Source organism: Saimiri boliviensis, chromosome 15 (assembly GCF_048565385.1).
Source record: "Saimiri boliviensis isolate mSaiBol1 chromosome 15, mSaiBol1.pri, whole genome shotgun sequence".
In the NCBI taxonomy this organism is placed as follows: domain Eukaryota; kingdom Metazoa; phylum Chordata; class Mammalia; order Primates; family Cebidae; genus Saimiri; species Saimiri boliviensis.
The window spans coordinates 8,463,506-8,483,886 of record NC_133463.1 but is presented as its reverse complement, the minus strand read 5'-3'; the positions used below and the strand labels follow the sequence as shown (position 1 = coordinate 8,483,886).

The 20,381-nt window shown below is 37.2% G+C and overlaps 1 protein-coding gene across 1 annotated transcript in view; it reads right to left on the bottom strand.

Annotated features, from left to right (window-relative positions):
- Nucleotides 1-20,381, bottom strand: part of RP1 (RP1 axonemal microtubule associated) — a 302,959-nt gene that overhangs the window by 188,840 nt on the left and 93,738 nt on the right. The window contains exons 10-11 of the mRNA XM_074386610.1: nucleotides 13,128-13,206; nucleotides 727-802 (exon numbers count right to left, since the gene is read on the bottom strand). Of these exons, the coding sequence (XP_074242711.1) occupies nucleotides 727-802; nucleotides 13,128-13,206 (155 nt within the window). The remainder of the gene's footprint in view (nucleotides 1-726; nucleotides 803-13,127; nucleotides 13,207-20,381) is intronic.

Genomic DNA, 20,381 nt, shown 5'->3' with positions numbered 1-20,381 from the left:
CTATCTGCTTCTGAAAGGCAGGGCAGTACAGAATGAAAAATGAAATCCTAAAATTACTGTAAGAGTGCAAGGGAGGTAGAAGAAACAGTTACTATCTGGTATGTTTTTGCCTACACACAGGTGATTACTCAGTCAGCCTGGGGACTGTCAAAGTCATAGATGTTATTATTCATTGGATCAATTTATCTTGTCCTTTGGCTACTAACTATAGTTCAAACTCGAAGCAGTTATTTCACAAATGGCTATTATTGGTTCCATAGGAAAAGAGATAGGAGAGTATCAAAAAGAAAAAAAAGCAATTTATCACCACTACTGGGAAAATAACTCAAAGATCAAGGTCTATTGACAGTGGGTAAGCACTACCATCTTTGTATAAAAAGCTACATGAAACACTGTGTGTACATTTATCATTTTTGAACCTAACTTGGGACCTAATCCAAAGGGAGTATGTTTTCCTGTCAGAGACTTTCATTTTCTTTCTGATATGTACAGAGTCAAATTTTTTAAAAGCTATCTTTATTTAGCATTAAATATTAAATTTCTATCATTAGGAATGATGACAAACATAATAAATGTCTTTCTCAATAGAAGAAAGAGCTCCTAAGATTAATATTCGCAAAAGTTACCCAACAAAGCCTCAGTGACCAGGAACAACTAAATATGCTACCCAGTTCTCAATGGATAAACTTGGAACTGACTAGTATGAAGTGAATTACACCTACACACCTGTGACAGAAGAAAGTATATTCGTAATTTGTTGTGGGATCCTTGATAACAACATCATCAAGAAACCAGCCATTTCCTAAACACAGATAAAGAAGGAAAATGTGATATAAGTAAATATGGTTCAATATTTTCAAGTTTTGAGAACAAAGTGCTAACTTCCAAATATATGTAAAGGCCTTATACAACCTAAAGCTTAATTCTTCAAATAAAGCAAAATATAACAGAAGTAAACTGTAAGGAATATATTCCTTATACATGTAACAAAAGCAAAAAATTATTTTAAAGCTTCATGCTTTATGATATCTATTTCAGTGTGGTTTTCCAAACAATTGGAAATAGAACAATTCTGTGGCTGCTTTTAATTTCATAAACTGCATTCATAATCCTGAACCTAACATCTTCCAAAGACTATATACTTGATGGTTACCAATACTTTCTACTTCCAGAAAGATTTTTTCCTTTCATTTTATTTTTGTTTTTGTTTTTGAGACAGAGTCTCGCTCTGTTGCCCAGGGTGGAATGGAGTGGTGCAATCTCAGCTCACTGCAACCTCCACCTCTCAGGTTCAAGCGATTCTCCTGCCTCAGCCTCTGGAGTAGCTGGGACTACAGGCGCGCGCCACCACGCCTGGCTAATTTTTTGTATTTCTAGCAGAGACAGGGTTTCACCATATTAGCCAGGATGGTCTTGATCTTCTGACCTCATCATCTGCCCACCTCAGCCTCCCAAAGTGCTGGGATTACAGGTGTGAGCCACTGCACCCAGCCCCAGGAAGTTTTTTAAAGTTTAAATTTAAACAAAGTCTGCATAAAATAGGTGCTCTGATAGACTAAAAATGAATAACCATTCAGAAATCCTGTCCAAGCACACAGACTCAGCTGGTATACATAAAGGTAGAAATTTCTTTTTAAATGTTGCCCTCCCCACCCCAGGAACATGTGTACTTTATTGAACGCCATTGTATAAAAGTGTGTGAGGATCAAGGGCTGATACAGGACTCCACTAGGGGGCAGGACAAGGAATGGAAGTGGGGCACGTGGGAAACAGGTCATGGGCAGAGCTCCTGGCCTGAATGATTCCTCTTGCTCTATCAATAGACTTGCAAGATAAATACTGGGATGATGATTAGCAGAATGGTCATGATGCTGCTCAAAACCAGGGCCCAGATGTTCAGGCACTTGGCACTGGTGGTATAGGCCTGGGCCCTGGTCAAGTCACCAATCACCTTTCTGTCCCTAGATTTCACGGAGTAGGCGAACGCTATAAAACCCAGGCAGCAGGAGTTCATGAAGAGGGTGTTGAACAGGGATCAGATGACATGGTCAGGCACGGAGGTCTAGCTGTGGATATGGATCACAGTGGACATCGGGGGAGCCTGGTTATGGGGCGCCCTCAGCACAGCCACCTCATATTCTTCCTTGATCATCTCATAGTTGGGGGAACGGTTGGTGTTGGTGGGAATAAAGAAGGTTTGGACAGTGTGGTTAATGGTGTCCAGGGAAGACCAGCTGTGGTTGGGTTGTTGGGATAGTTCTCAATGGGCCCTCCCATTCCCCAATCTTAAATGTTTAATTTCATATTAATTTGCAAACTAGAGTTAATTAAAATCAATTTTACTTACACATAAAATATTTTAATTAGTCATAGTGGTTTGTCTATGCAAAGATCCAGCTCAAAAATATATCTACTCTAATTAAAATTATTGAATTGATGAGTTACTATTCATAAGCTATAGGATAAAATTTATTTTTTTCTTTTATTTTTTATTTGCATATGTTTAGAGACAGAGGCTCACTCTGTCACCCAGGCTGGAGTGCAGTGGTGCAGTCACAGCTCACTGCAGTCTAAAATCCTAAACTCTAGCAATCTTCCAGCCTCAGCCTTCCAAGTAGCTGGGAATCCAGGTGTGTATCATCACGCCCAGCTAATTTTTAAATATTTTTGTAGAGATGGAGTCTTGTATGTTGCCCAGGCTGGTCTTGAACTCCTGGCCTCAAGCAATACTCACACCTCATCCTTGCAACACGCTGGAATTATATGTGTAAGCCACTGTTCTCAGCCAGTTAAAACTTTTTAATGCAGCATACGAGAGCCTTCAGCTCACTCTTCAGCTTCACCCCTCATCACATACTCCCATTATTGTGTGGTGCCAAACTCCTCACAGGTCCCCAGATCAGTGGTTCCCAAACTCAGCATGAATCTGAATCACCAGGAGGGATTACAAAAACACAGACTGCTGAGTTCCACAGTTTCTAATTTAGTAGGCTTAGCACAGTCAGCCTACAGTGATCAAATGCTCCAGTTTGCCCAGGACAAAGCGTTTCCCAGAATGCAGGATTTTACCAGGACAGCCAAGGTAAACCAGGAGAGCCACAAGCAAACCAGGATGGCTGGTCAGCCTAGATAAGACCTCAAGCATTGAATCTTTAACAATTTTCCCAAGCAATGCTGATGGCCCAGGAGCCACACTTTGAAAACCACTGCCATAGATGATTCATATGCATAATTTTGGGCCCTTACATATGCTATTCCCTCCACCTGGAACAAAATCTCCAAAATGTTATTTAATTTTTAAATGCTACCTCCCAAAAAAGAATTGCTTGTCTCCTTTAAGGAAAAATAAAATGTTATCAGAATTCTAAAATGGGTTTTAAGAATTTCTGAGGGGGGCCATAAAGAAAACTCATAGAGGTCATGATATATTGATTTTAACAATACTGTGCAAGTTAAGAAGTTAGTTTTTAAATTATTAATGTAAAAATATATTGTCTGCATTTTTATCATGTTTTTCCCATAAGAAAGAACCAGAACTAGATTCAGAGAACTAGAAAAGATGGGTACCTGAAGAAAGCTGGGCTGCTCGTGCAGGAATTAGGCAAAAGAATAGGGGTTAGATCAAGTTCTACTGAATGTGTTAGTTTCTTACACAGTATAAGTAGTTTTATATTATTAATTACTTAATATAATATTCATTTTTATGGAACTGGGTTTAAGAATATGAGGAAAAAAGATGTTAAAACCATGTGTCATTCCAGCACCTGCACATGCACGCACACAGACACACACACAAACACGCACAGACACAAATCAGTTAATTTGCTCTATCCATTTTCAATCTTGTTCTATGCCTATATACAGCAGGCCCATATATAATCAAATTGGATTGTACTGTATATAGGGTTGGTGTACTGCTGTAGTAGATACATGTTATGCGCTTACTGTATTGTTTCCACTTTCTGATTATACAAAATGGCTACATTTCTCAGCTTCCTCTGAAATTAGGCAGAGGAACAGCTGGTTCATTTATGGCAATGGAATGAGAATAAAAATGGTATGTCAGTTGCAGGTTCAGCACTTAAATGCATCTCCCATAATTCTCTGGCCAACTCCACCTTCTGTGGTAGCCCCAAAAGCCATGTAGCAGCTACCCTCTGGCCAAGGGCTGATCCCTGATTCCCTGTTTGAAGAATAGCCACCTGGGAGACTTTCCAAACTGAATCGGATTTTTACGTAAATGAGAAATAAACAATGTGCTTATGTAAAGCACCTCACATTTGTGCGTAGTTTGTTTTAGCAACTACTGAGCATTAACTACCCCAAACATATATCTGCTTTGTTCATTTGATTTTATACACGAGCATTTCCACATTTTTCCTAAATATTCTCAGACAACAAGCTTTTCAAAGTTGTATAGTATTCCAGTGTATGGACATACCTTATGAAATATATTTTCCATTTCAAAATAGGGAATGTAGTTACCATATATAACATAATCACAATTTTGTGGACACGTTTTATTTATATTTCTCAGTATTTCTTGGTAACTTTCTAGAAGTGGAATTACTGAATCAAAATTAAGTGCTATTGTCACATAAGACTTCATAACATTAACTATGGAATATTGCATTATTTGTCCACAGTTCTTTCTCTCCCACCCCACTGACTTTGGTCTTGGCCATCTTATTTGATTTTTTCATCACAGCCCCAAATTGGGAGCAATCTAGATGTCCTTTCATGGGTGAATGATTAAACTAACAGAAATCCATGACATGGAATATAAAAGGCAATAAAAAGGAATGGACAATTCACATGTACAACTTGAGTGAATCAACAGGAAATTATAGAGACAAAAAGCCAATCATAACAGATTATATGTGATTTTTATACAGCTCTTGAAATGAAAAATTTTAGAAATACAGTACAGATTAGTGGTTGCTAGATGTTAAGAGGAGGAGACTGTGGAAGAGGGTAGAGGAACAGAGTAGCAATGGCTATAAAAGGGCAACATGATGGCTCATTCTAGTGATGGTGTTTTGTGTCCTAATTACATCAGTATCAATATCCTGGTAGTGGTACTGTACTACAGCACTGCAAGATGTTAACACTGGGAGAAACTGGGTAAAGGGTACAACTTCAATTAAAAGTACAATTATCTCAAAATAAAAAGTATAATTAAAAATTTAATGGAATTGTTAACAGAATTCTTATATTTTCACAATTTTTATTTCTTTGATTAATAAAATTTAATTTTGGTTACTTTGAATTAATTTTTTAAATATCCATTGCTCATTTTTCTATTAAACACATTTAAAACTTAGTTCAAATCTTATTCTGTATCACTGATGTTGCTGTGTGCCCATTATTATGACTCTCACTGAACTACATTTAAAAAGTGTCACCTTCAATGCATTTTAACATAAAAATCTTCCTTGTTAATCTTTTTCAAAATGTTCACTGCTATTATACCCTTATATTTTTCCTAATAAATAACAGTATCATTTTTATCTGCTTTATTGAGAAGTATTTTACAGACCATAAAGTTTACCTGTTTAAATAAGTTCAATGGTTTTTAGTATATTTATAGGGTTGTGCAGCCATCACCATAACCCTTCAGTACATTGTCCTCAGCCCAAAAAGAAACATCGTGCTTCTTCACATCTTTCCCAACCACCTCCCTGCCTTCCCTCTCCCAGACCTAGGTAACCACTAATCTACTCTCTGACTTTGATAGATTTGCCTATTCTAGACGTTTCATAAAAATGGAAATCATATAATAGGTGATGTTTGGTGACTGACTCATTTAAGGATAGGAAAAAAAAAAAAACTCTGCTGTCTCAAGACTTACCTTTGAATGAGCTGTGTTGCTCTGTATTTCAGATTTTCTCTCTTTTAAGTTTGTGATATCTCTTGATCAAAATTAGTATGCGTCCCCAACTCTTTCTAATTCTCTCATTTCCCCACTTGTGATGCTCCACTTGACTTTGGAACAACCAATCACTTTTCTATATAGAAACCATTGAAGCAGTCTCTTTCCACATAAAATTAATCTGGCAACAGATTGTTTTTGGCAAAACAAAAGGACAGGCCAAGGTGCAATTCAGTTCATCAAAATTCTGAAGTCCTTTTACTGCTGACACACCACAGAAACAAGCCGCTGGGGCTTAGATTAAATATGTGGGAGATAAAACTTTCACCTTTCTTGCCAAACTACAGTGGTGCTCTAGAGCAGCAAGAAGGACTGGATTACATAACCAGCCATGGTAACTGACTGGTAAATAGTTGTTAAGGAACAAATAGGCTCACTCACTCCAAAAGAGGGCAGAGCCTATAAATCAAACTTCCTTGGCTACAACCCCTAGTATTCTTAATATGGCTTTCAGACAAGCCCAGTCTACTACAAATGAGCCTGTAATTTTATTGTTCATGTTATTTATTATATACATATATATTTTTATGTATGTACAGACTGTACATATATGTGTATATATATGCTATATATGTATTTATTTTTATAGGCTATTAAGCTGCATAAGATCTTTTCTATATTTTCTATCAAATATCGCTAGCATATAAAGCAGCCACTAGTTATTGTATATTTATTTAATATTTAGCCATCTTACAAATTTCCTGATTTCATTCATTTTTTAGTTGATTCTCCTTCAATCTGAATAATCATTTACACCTCCACTAAGCAATGCTTTAAATTTCTTTCAAAAATTATGCTGTTTTAAAATCTTATAATTTTTAATAAAATGCTTTCCAAATAACAATTAATAAATATTCATAATGAGAAAAATCTATTTCTGGTTTTTATGGATTTCACTGTCTATTAAAAGGATGCCTTAAATTATTTTTAAACAATTTTAAATAAATATATTTTTCTGCTCCAAATTTTCAGATTTTTTAACAAAGAAATAATCATTGTTAACAAATAATTTTTCTGCTTCCACCTTTTGAGTGATACATTAATAGATTTCCTAATATGGAACTGTCTTCTGATTTATTGGCATATACCCTAATTAGTTGTTATATATTAATTATATACTTCTTGATTCACTTTACACATAGCTTATAATATCTGCAAGTGTATTTATCAATGAGACTGACCTATAACTGGTCCTCTGGGGAATACAGACTCTGTGAGACAAATAACATCATGGCAGCAACTGATGTTTCTCAAAGAAACACATCAGTTTTATTTGGTTAAGGCAAAAGAAATGAGAAATGTTTCTTAATCATCCTTTTCATGAAAGGATCAAATTTATTAGCCCAAAACTGTATATAGTATTCTTGAGCTTTTAATCTCTTGTGTATTTACAGTTGTATTCACTTTCTCTAAACTTGGGCGTTTATTTTCTTTTCCTTTTTTGTCTATTTTGAAGGTTATTTATTATTTATTTATTTATTTTTAGAAATGAGAGTCTTGCTATGTTGCCCAGGCTTCTCTCAAACTCCTAGGCTCCAGTGGTCCTCTTGCCTCAGGCTCCCAAGTAGTTGGGACTACAGGTGGGTGCTATCACGCCCTAGTGACTCCCTTGTTTATTAAACTTTTCAAGGTCTGGTTTAATACCTGTCAGCTTTTTTTCCCCCTAAGAACCGGTTCTTATAAGTGACATCAATTCTTCTAGTTTTCTATTTTTTTGACATTTGATTTTTATGTTTATTATTTTCTTTCCTACCTTTTTCTCAAAATTTCATTATTTCTTACCTTCTTGGATTGTTTCGTTCATTTTTTTATTCTCTCTTTTTAAATACTTGTTATATTGTGACTTATAATAAGAAATATGTTTTTTTGGCCTTCTTCCCTGTTTCCTGGCACACAGCTCACAAAAATCCTTTGAGTGGCCAAAGCGGTAAGTGCCTTTTTGTATGCTAATTAGATGACTGGTAGCTGGGGGCTCCAGCCAGCCTCAGGATGGGGACTGGGGCCAGAAAAATCAACCACAGGATTTGCAAGATGGAACTTTCACTACCATCCCCAGACCTAGGGGGTAGGGAAAAAGAGAGGGGTTCAAAGTTGAGTTGATCACCAACAACCAATTATTTAATCAATCCTGCATGTGTAATGAAGCCTCCATAAAAATCCAGAAGACACAGTTCAGAGAGCCTCCAGGCTGCTGAAGACGTGGAGGTGCTGGGAAGATGAGGCACTCAAAAGGACATGGAAACACCACACATGCATTGCCCTGTCCACCTTTTCATCTAGGTGTTCATCGATACCTGTTGTAATATCCTTCATAATAAGCCGGTAACTGTTGGTGTTTCCCTGAGTTCTGTCATCTGCTGTAGCAAATGACTGAACTTGAGGAGGGAGTCATGGGAAGACAGAGCAGGGACCACGCTAGGGCCCTGTGGGGACCCCCTAAACATGAAAATGTTAAAATCTTAAATTCCTCTTGAAAATGCCAGACACCTAGCTAGCCTTAAAAAATAAACTTAATAAGCAAAAAGATAACAATAATAATAGCCTAAAACAACAGCTCGAAAAGTTAAAATAACAAAATATTTGGTTCCCTCTAAAAAAGAAAGGTAATAACATATGCCCCTGAGTTGTTTTTCAGAAACTCGGGACCCCCACCAAATGGATCTGCTGGCATGTAGACCTCAGGTAACGGGAAACAGAGTACTCATCTATGACCACTTTTTTTATTCTAAATTTCTTCCTGAGAGATCTGGAGGAGGTCATGTGCATGGGCCAGAGCTAACGTTCTTTTCCGCTGACCCCAAATTGTTAAACAAAGTTTTCTCTCCTTACTCAATTGCAAACCACAAAATCTTTAAATGCACCTATGACCTGTGTGCCCCATTTCAAAATGTTCCACAATTTTAGATCAAAGCAATGCATAGACTCTATATATTCTTTTGACTTTGCCTATAATCTCTGCCTCCAAGCCTTTAAAAACCGTTAAGTGTAAGCCGTTAAAGCAAACTACATATGGCCTGAGGACTCTGTACTTCTGTATTTGAGTCCTTGTGGATGAACTGTAACCTCGCTTAACAGTCAGACAAAATTGAAAACCTAACTTAGAAGTATGTTCCTATAACAATAACTGAGTCTTGGCCAATCTCAGTGGCCATTCTTCAACCACTCATAGGCTTCTAAGTGTTCAAACTGTGTTCGAATAAGGCAAATGCCAACCTGTAACCAATCCAGCTATTTCTGTACCTCACTGCCAATTTATGTATGTCATTTCACTTTTTTGGTCTATAAATCTTCTTTCACCACGTGGCTATGCTGGAGTCTGTGAATCTTGCTGTGATGCTGGGGGCTTCCAGAATCATCATTACTCAATTAAACTCCTTTAAATTTAATTTGGCTGAAGTTTTTCTTTTATCAAAGCCATCAGGGAGTTTGGATCTTCATCATAAGCTGCCCAGTTCTCCTTGGTTGGCACCCTACAATAAATGCTTCACTTTCCCTGACTACAATCTCAATGTCAGTGTTTGACTTTACTCTTGTCAGGCAAACAGACCCCAGTTCAATTCAGTAACAGCTGGAAATACCAATTTCTGGCCAGTTGGTCAGAAGTTGTAGAGGCCTGGACTAGCTATTGGCATCTGAAGTCAGGGCAGTCTTGTGGGACTGATCTCTTAATCTGTGAGGCTTGACACTAACTCCTGGTAGATACTGTCCGAATTGAATTAAATTGTAGGACACCCAGCTTGTTGGAGGGAAAACATCCTATATATTTGGTCACAGAAGTACTCCGTGTTGAGTGTTAAGAGCATAGAAAAAAACAGTTCGTTTTTCCTACTAAATAATACTAAAAGTGGGACTATTAATACACCTTTGAATGTTATAAATCATACTAGTATTTCCTAATTAGTCAATAATATACTCCTCATATTAAATGACCAGAATGCCATGGGAAACAAGGAGAAAACTTATTTTCATACCCTATCCATTTAAAACTATTCGAAGAACTATTTCTTTTCTTCCTCCTTGAATGAAATCTAGAAAATGTATTCTGAATAGCTGGATCACTCTCAGATAATAAGTCCATTGGTTTCTTTTATCACAAAATTGGGATAATTTCAACAATTATAATGACCAATCCCATATAATAATCAAAACTTCAAATTTCACAGAAAGGCGAAATGTCTTTCCTCTCCCATCTTCAGTTCTGGAATCTTGGGAGGTAGGCAGGCTCACAGGTTGCCTTCTTCTTCCTGCCTTTACCCAGGCTGAATATCCTTTATCTGAAAAACTTGGGACCAGAAGTGTTTCAGGTCTCAGATTTTTAAATATCTGCATTTATGTCTACTGATTGTGCATCCCATATCTGAAAATCCAAAATCTGAAATGCTCCTAAAGGCATCTCCTTTGAGCATCATAATGATACTTTAAAAGTTTCCAATTTTAAAGCATTTCAAATTTTGTATTTCCAAATTTGGCACTCAGATATATAATTTATGACCCTACAGAGTTAGAGACAGCATAAACAGGACAGGCAAAGGTGAGAGGTAAGAATCTAGAAATGTCTTATCAACCAGCACTGTTTATATATGTATGTCGTTGAGTAGGTATTTAAAGCAGGAATCATTTATCTTACTATCTTCTTAGATTATCTGCCTACAATTCTACTCTGACTGTTCTCCAGACCTTCCCTTTCTTTGTGGACAAAGGCCACTGAGGAAGCCTGCAGATTGTTATTCAAATTGGGGTCATGTAACAATTTCTAGATGGCACAGGTCTTCAAGTGGTTTCTTCACAACGGAAAAACCCTTCCTACCCACCCTTATTACTGGTGATTGGTGTATAGGTATCAAAGCAACAGCCAACCTACTGCAATGAAAACTTGTAGCTTTTATATTCAGTGGTGAACCCGTAACTTGTCTGTCCCTTCCTTCATAAGTCCTGAATATGTAGCCTTGTGCCTACATTTCGGATGGTGCTGGGATGGGTCTGAATATACGTGTCCCCTAAAATTCATCTACTGGAACCTAAGACCCAATGTGATAACATTAAGAGGTGGAGCCTTCAGGATGTGATTAAGTAATGAGAGCTCAACCCTCATGAGTGGGACTAGTGCCCTCATAAAAGGACTTCAGGGAACTAGCTAGGAGGCCCCTTTTGCCCTTTAACCACAGGAGGATAAAGCAAGAAGGCCCTCCCAAGACAATAAATGCCAACACTTTGATCTTAGACTTCTCAGCCTCTAGAAGTGTAAGAATAAATTTCTGTTCTTTATAAATTGCCCAGTCTAAGGTATTTTGTTACAGCAGCCTCAAACTAAATAAGACAGAAAATAAGATCTTGCTTCTATTATTTGTTCTGGTCTTTTTGAGACTTCAGCAGAAAATGAGACAGAAAAAAACACCATTGTAACATTCTGTTAGACTGTACTTACAGTTCTGATTTTCACTTTGGCCCAAAATCATGAAGAGGACTGAGACACCTTAAGTGAATCATTTTTTTTTTCTTTCACCCTTTTAAGTAAATTTTTGTTTCACTAAATTGTGGTCAGAGAAAGTGGCCTGTTGGGGGAAATTTACTGAGATTTTCTTTTTGGTCTAATATCTGAGTCAAATTATAAAAATGTTTCATGAAGCTTTGAAATAAAAATGCTTCCCTATCTACAAACACCTGAGGAGAGTAACTGAAGGATCCAACTAACCTACCAGAATCTGAGACATATGACAAAATCCTATCCTATCTTCTTTTCATTTCTTCTTGACTATCTAAGAGTATTTTACTTTCTCTATTTACTTACAATATTATCTGTGGAATAAACACTCATGAATCTTATAATCTCATTGTGAATTATAAACTTTATCAAAAAAGCACCTTCTTCTACCTTTTAATGCTTGTTGTCTTGAATTTTACTTTATCTTATAATAATATTATAACTAAGATTATTTCTTTATTTACCTATTTCTGATACATTACTTAAATTTTTATTTTTAATATTACTGGGTCATTTATGTCAAGGGTCTCTTGCATAGAACATATAATTGGACACGGGATTTTTTAGGTTGAAAATTTTTGCCTTTATTTTTGTTTAGAAAAATTAACAGAAACTCAGAAATAAGGCTAAAAGATGACTACCATGTCCTTTCAATACTGTAATAGAACACCAACAAGCTTGCCTGAGAATCATTTGACTCACTGTGGGAGTGTAACATTATGTGACTTAATATTTACTATGGATTCAGGCCTGTAAAATTAGCTATCAATTGATTAAAAATAATATGCAAATGATTTACATCTGTTCAAAATATAGATACATTTTGTCTGAGAGAGAAGACAACCTCAAAAGCATATTTGTGTTGTCTGCAGAACACTGGCCATATTTTTTATTTATCAATCTTATTCATAATTCTTTTTTCACTGATTACATGTACATATTTTTTAGTTTCTGGTAACCTCCTTTGAGCCAGCTTTGTCGACCTGCTAATTCCCTCATTAATTATCTAAACACATTGTCTACTCTGTATTTGTATAAGAATCTTGTTCTTACTTTGAAAATTATACTTTGACACTTTTTAGTAAGAAAGTTTATCATCTTGTTTGATGCTTTTGGTTTTTTTTCCTTTTCTTTTCTTTTTTTTTTTTTTTTGTATGTGCCCTTTCGTAGCATGTCTTTTGTTAAATGGATTTTGTTTACCTTATAATTGTTTTATACAGTAGCAAAATATAAATTTATTGGGAATATGTGAGTCATCGCACAGAGTTGAGGAGAAGAGTGAGGAAAGGCATGAATAAAATGGCAGCAGAAAACACAGCTGGGACCTGACTGCCAGGATAACATGACAATCACTAGCCTTCAAGGAATATCACCACCAGAAGACACAGCTGCTGCCTCCACCCCTAGCATGCTGGAATGCTGCCACACGTCACAACATAGAAATCCCTAATCTCCTCTATTTTATAAAATTACTCTTTCTAGCATTTAGGCCCATCCTAGATTGTCCCCTTGGCCAAACCGCTAACATTTTGAAGAAAAATACATCTAGTTAAATTTTAAAGAATATTTGAGGACAATATTTAGATTTCACATAGTCAATACATAAAGGTCTGTTTTCTACAAATTTTCCACAGTATTTTCTAGATCAGAACAGAGTTTCACATAAATACAGTGGAATCACACCTTCACGAACTCCCTGTGTAGGAGCCTTACCTGGGCCAAGTCCATCATGGCCTATCACAATCTTGCACAAATGTCCAAGGTGCACAGCCTCCAAGAAAAAGGTGTCAGTCTATAACGAATCAAACACTGTAATTAGATCTAGACTATAACTCTGATTTATACCAAGAGTATAAATTAAAATGCAGTAATTTTTTTGTTTTTTTTTTTTGGTGGGGGGGACAGGATCTCCCTCTGTCACCCAGGCTGGAGTGCAATGGCACAATCTTGGCTCACTGCAACCTCTGCCTTCTGGGTTCAAGAGATCCTCCCACCTCAGCCTTCTGAGTATCTGTACTACAGGCTTGTGACACATGCCCAGATAATTTTTGCATTTTTTGTAGAGATGAGGTTTTACTATGTTGCTCCCCAGGCTGGTCTCGAACTCCTGGGCTCAAGCAATTTGCCTGCCTTAACCTTCCAAAGTGCTGGGATTACAGGCATGCACCACCACACCCAGCCAGTAAAAACTGATTGTAAAAATGAATTTACAATTAAAAGGAGCCATAGCTGTGCTCCAGTGGTTTATATAATCAGAATGTAGACAAAAAGTGAACATCACGGAATACTTTCAATAAAATCAAAGATAATGGTATATGTTTCAGTGCAAGAAAAATACATGATCCAAACTTAAAAAAAAAGATAAGAAAACAAAAAAAAAAAACTTTTGTATAGTGTATTATGTTTCAAAATATTTTCAGGTGCATTTTATTTTGTCTTTAAAAATTGCTAAAGGAAAAAAAAATCCCTTCTACAGACAAAAAAGTTGAAGCACAGATCTAAGATTAGAGCTCAGCTCCTCTGACATGTAATAAGACTATTTTCTTTTGAACCTCTTTGTCTCTCCGTGAGCGCACTATTAAGAATGTAATAATGAGAAACAAAACTGTTATTAGCATTCATTAAAAAAAAATACTGTTCATGCCTGGTACAAATTAATGGATAACATTATTATCCCTTTATCCACCAAACAGAATGGTTAGAAAAGCAGGACTTCTCTATGCAATAAATGAAAATTATGAGTTATGATATTGATAATAATCGATGTAGAGAACTCTAAGGAAAAGAGAAGAAACATATAATGAAAATATCCTGATATTAAGAACTAGTTGGGTCATCAAGGAAGGCTGAGATTAATATAACAGGATCAACTGTCTATAATTTACTCAATAAAAGAAAAATTTAAATATATGCATATTATTAGTAATAAAATAACAATGTATTCGGCTTCTACATTCAAAAATAAAATTTGCTGTATATAATTATCCACATTTAACAATATACATACAGATTTAAACATCAACAAAGAAGGAAGAGATGTCAAGAAGATGGCAGATTAGGAAGCTCCAGGCTCCAGTTTACACATGGAGATACTAAGTTAACAATAACGTAAGAACTAGCAAACTCTTTTTTGAAAACTTTAGCGACCACTTGAGAGATGCAGCCCCCAGGCCAATGCATAGCCAAGAAAGGACTTCATCCAAAAAGGGCAGAGAAGTTCAAGGCATTTTACATGCCCTTGCCCTACCGCTACCTGTCATAGTACAGTATAACAAGAAGGAAACCACCCACACTCCAGAACTTCCCTCACAACAGAAACAAAAAGTAGACCATACATCCAAAATTCTGTCTTGTCTGAAGGCTGCCTGAGAAACGGGATTATGCCTCCCCTGACTTGGAGCCATGACAGAAATGGCAGATAGTCTGGAAGGCTAAAAGATAGAGGCCAGCCCTGCAGCCTGTGTTTTCAACAAAGCTTCTTCAGTACAGCAGACAAACGAGGCAAAGAAGAGATTGTGGGCTCTGGTTAAGAAACAAGGACAGACGGGCGCGGTGGCTCAAGCCTGTAATCCCAGCACTTTGGGAGGCCGAGGCGGGTGGATCACGAGGTCGAGAGATCGAAACCATCCTGGTCAACATGGTGAAACCCCGTCTCTACTAAAAATACAAAAAAGTAGCTGGGCATGGTGGCGCGTGCCTGTAATCCCAGCTACTCAGGAGGCTGAGGCAGGAGAATCGCCTGAACCCAGGAGGCGGAGGTTGCAGTGAGCCGAGATCGCGCCATTGCACTCCAGCCTGGGTAACAAGAGCGAAACTCTGTCTAAAAAAAAAAAAAAAAAAAAAAAAGAAACAAGGGCAAGCACTTAAGGAAATTAATTATTTAAAATCAAATACATAAGCCCAGGGAAGACACATTGTCAGAAAAGGTTTAAGAGGTCCCAAACCTCCACCTGGGCTGATCAACGCGAGTTTTCTCCTAGTAAAGCCAGTCCATAATGACTGTGAGGTGTGCTTGTATTTTTGAATGTTCAAATATCAATAAAAGATCACAAAGCTTACAAAAAAAGAAAAAACATGGCCCACTCAAAGAAACGAATGGCTTCATGAAAAGACCCTAAAGAAATGCAAATCTCTAAACTTCCTAATAAAAATTTAAGACAACAATCTTAAAATGCTAAATGAGCTAAAAAGAATACAGAGAGACAACTAAATGAAATCAGTAAATTCAGACATGAATAAAATGAGAATATCAACAAAAAGATAGAAACTGGAAGAAAGAATCAAGCAGAAATTCTAAAGCCGTTAATATAATAACTGAATTGAAAAATTCACTGATGGGGTTTAATATCAGATTTAATAAAGCAGAAGAATCGGCTTACTTGAAGGCAGGTCAGTTGAAATCATCAAGAAGGTAGCAACAAAATAAAAGAATGAAAAAAAGTGAAGAGAGCATAAGAAACTGATGAGACACCATCAAGCAGGCCAATATATGCATTGCTGAAATTTTAAAAGGAGAAGAAAGGAACAGAGGGGCACACAGCTTTTTGGAAAAAAGTAATGGCCAAAAACTTCTAAAATCTAAGGAGTGAAATGCACATGTAAATTCAAAAAGCTCAGTGGGCTAAACCTAAAATAAACCAAAAGAAATCCACACTTAGACCCATTACAATCAAACTGGTGACTTTCAAAGAGACGATCTTGAAAGCAGCAAGAGAAAGGCAGCTCATCATGTATGAAGAAGAGTCTATAAAATTATGAGTAAATTTAAGTAGGAACCATGCAGGCTAAAAGGCAACAGGATTATAAATTCAAAATGCTAAAAGAAAAAAAAAAAAAAAAAAAAAAAAAAAAACCTCTCAACCGAAAATTCTACATCAGGCAAAATTCTCAAAAGTAAAGAAGTAATTAAGACTTTCCCAGATATACAAACTGAGTAATCTCATTATCACTAGACCTACAATACAAGAAATGCTAAAGAAGTTTTTTCAAACTGAAACAAAAGGACATTAGATAGCAACATGAAAGCATATGAAATTATGAAGTTTGAGCTTGGGATGCAGAGGCTTGCAGTGAGCCGAGATCAGTACACTGGATTCCAGAATGAACAGAGTGAGACCCTATCTCAAAAAAAAAGAAAAAGAAAAAAGAGAAGGAAGGAAGGTAGGAAGGAAGGAAGGAAGAAAGGAAGGAAGGAAGGAAGGAGGGAGGGAGAGAAGGAAGGAAGGAAGGAAGGAAGGAAGGAAGGAGGGATGGAGAGAAGGAAGGAAGGAAGAAAGGAAGGAAGGAAGGAGGGAGGGAGAGAAGGAAGGAAGGAAGGAAGGAAGGAAGGAAGGAAGGAAGGGAGGCAGGGAGGAAGGGAGGGAGGGAGGGGAGAAAATAAAAAGTTCTTCCATAAAGGAAATAAATGGACAAACATTAGAAATTTGTATTATTTTAATTTTGGTGCATAAATCCACTTTTACTTGTTGCATAGACTTTAAAAGACAAAGGTAGGTATGCAATATATAAAGATGTAATTTCTGACATCAATAAAGTAGAGTTTGGAGCCGTAAAGGGGGACAATTTTTGTGTATAATTGAAGTTAAGCTGTTATCAATCTAAAATAGAATATTATAACTTTAAGATGTTTTATATAATTGCAACAGGAACCACAAAGAAAATATCTACAGAACACACACAAATGGAAAGGAGAAGGGAATCAAAGCAAGTCACTACAAAAAGATTAATGAGACTCAAATGAAGGCTGTAAGAGAGAAACGCAGGAGGGGAAAGCTCCAAGACGTCCAGAAAACCATTCACTAAATGACAATAATAAGTCCTTCCGTATCAGTAATTCCTTTACATGTAAATGGATTAACTCCATATAATAACATAGATGGTCTCAATGTATTTAAAAAAACAAGATCTAACTATACTATCTACAAGAGATCTGAGGATATACATAGGTTGAAAGTGAAACGATAGAAAAAGAAATTCTGTGCAAATAAAAACCTAAAGAGGGAGAGAGTGGCCATATTTATACCAGACAAAATAGAGTTTAATTCCAAAACTGTCACAAGAGACAAAGAAAGCTACTATATAATGATAATATGGTTAATTCATCAGGACTTAATGTCATATACATATATATATATATTCATAAATATATATGCACCTAACATCAGTTACATATATACGTATGTATGTGTATATACACATACATATATATTAATGACTGCCTATAATCTCTCTGTATATAAACATATATATAAAGCAAACGTTTTGTTTAATATATATTAACTAATACATATCTTAATCCATTACTTTGCCTATAAACTCTCTCTTTCTACATATATATAAAGAGAGAGAGAAAGAGAGAGCACAAACTTTAACAAAATGGAAGGGAGAAATATATATTAATTTATGACTTTGCCTATAATCTCTCTATATACACATATATATAAAGCAAACTTTTGGTTTAATATATGTTAATTAATATCTATTAATTTATGACTTCACCTATAACCTCTCTATATAGATATATATACATAGATACATAAAGCAAACTTTTACAAAATTGACGGGAAAAATAGCAACACAAAAATAGGAGATTTCAATGCCCCACTTTTAAAAATGGAGAGAAGAATGAGACAAAAGATCAATAAAGCAAGAGGACATGACCAACATCATAAACCAACTGGTCCTAACAGACATATGCAGAACCACCAACAAACATGGAACATTATTCACGAGAGATCACAAGTTAGTTCACAAACAAGTCTTAACAAATTTAAGAAAATTAACATCATAGAAAGTGTCTTTTCCAATCATGGTGGAACAAAACTAGAAAACAATAGTAGGTGACTGGAATGTTCACGTATATGTGGAAATTAAACAGCTCACTCTTTAAACCATCATTGGGTGGTTTCGTCAGCAATATGGCAGAATAAGAGAATTCTGACTTTCAATTCTTCCATGGACGTATCAAATAAACAAATACAAATACATCAATTCCCTTGAAGGGAAATCCAGACACTTCTTGCAACACACACACACACACACACTGGGAAACTAAGAAAACATCCACATCAAAACAGGTTTAAAAAAGGCTGAGACAAGCTCCTGCCACAAACCACACCCCAGAAATAACACTGCACAGTCAGGAACTTCTCCAGGTTCAAAAAGGAAGTATTTGTTTCTCATCCGGAGCCCACAGTCTCTTGCTTGCCTTGTTGTCTATCTGCTATACTGAAGAATCTTTGCTGCAAAAACATGCTGCAGGGCTGGCCTCTGTTTTCCAGGCTTCTGAACTATCTGCCATTTCTGTTATGGCTCCAAGTTAGGGGAGACATAAACCAGTTTCTCAGGCAGCCTTCAAACGAGACAGAATTCTGGACATACCATCCACAACCCCTCAGCCTGGACTCATTCCACCAGAAAACTGGAAATAGGCACTGGACCTCATATTTGGGGGCTCAGTAGAAGCCCTCTAGTTCTGGTTCAGGAGGCAGGAAAGAGAACTCTTCACATATAAAGAAGGTGCAGACATGCCACCACTCTTTAGTTTCTGTCCTTTGGCTATTCTGTTGTGCTGGGCAATTCTTCAATCTTCCTGTTTGGAAGGAAGACCCTATTGAAGTCCAGCTCTACCAAACAGAGGCGCAAGTTCCTCTCCTTCAGAAGGTTGGCTCCCATGTGCTTCTCTTCCCAGGCATGGGGATGTACAAAAATAGAAAAATGAAAGTTAAAAAAAAAACGGTGGCCTATCTGCACCTGCTCCATACATGAAGAGTTCCCTTTCCTGCCTCCTGAACCAGAACTAGAGGGCTTCTGCTGAGCCCCCAAATCTGAGGTCCAGTGCCTACTTCCAGGTTTCTCATGCAATGAGTCCAGGCTGAGGGATTGTGGAGGAGGAAACCGAACTTTTATGGTTGCTATCCAAGGGACTGGCTCCTACATCAACTGCCTCTCAGAGCAGATGGGGCTGGGCATTTGAAAATCCCCTGGAACCACAAAGAACTAGGAGGAGGTTTTAAACAGGCAGCTATACCCCTACACTGGGTATAGGTCTAACTTCCAGTTTCTCGCTGGAAGAGGTTTCACTGCACATAATCCTAACTGCTACCTAGGGGTCAGGGCTTCTAACTAGAGTACATCTGAAAGCCCAGAAGGCAGGAAATTAGTAAAGTTCCCAAAGCCTGAATAGGCATGTGGGTACTTCCCATGTCTTCTCACTGCAGCAATAAAACCAAGTCTCCAGCTTCTCCCTGAAAAGAGTTTCTCCACACACTGAGCATCCCAACTTTCGTAGCTCCCACCTAAACAACTGGCTCCTAAATCACCTACCTCTGGAAATGTTGGGGCTCAGCATCTGAAAATTTCCTGGTACCACAGAAAACAAAGAGGCAATTTTAAGTGGGTACAAGAACATTTCCAGCAGCAGTCCCACATAAGGCTTACCACAGAGCATGCAAGCAAAAATACCCAAATCCCATCTTCCCATTAGAAATGGTTGGACTTACACTTTCTCAGATGTTGCCCCAGAATTGGGCTTCTAACTAGCCTGCATCTCGTTGGTGATAAGTAATTAGAAGTCCTTTGTGAACCTGAACACAATGCCTTCTTCCCCAGCTGGCTCCAGTGATAAAGCCAATCGCCATCTTCTGCCTGGAAGGAGTTTGTCCATACATTGAATATCCCATCTTTTACAGCTTCTACCTGAGGGACTGGCCTCTAGCTGTGGGCGCTTACAGGGACAGGTATTCTTAAGTACCCCAGGGACTACTGAGAATGAAGAGACGGTTTAAGCAGGTAAGGAGAACTTGCAGCACCCTTCTCCTGTCTTCATACAGAGAGAGCAGGCAAAAACCCCAGCACTTAGTTTTTCTTTGAAAGGGGTTTGACTGCACACCTAATGTCTTAGGTTTCCCAGCTGATTTCCACTGGTTAGATTTTTAATTATCTTGCATCCAGGCAGTGACAGAACAA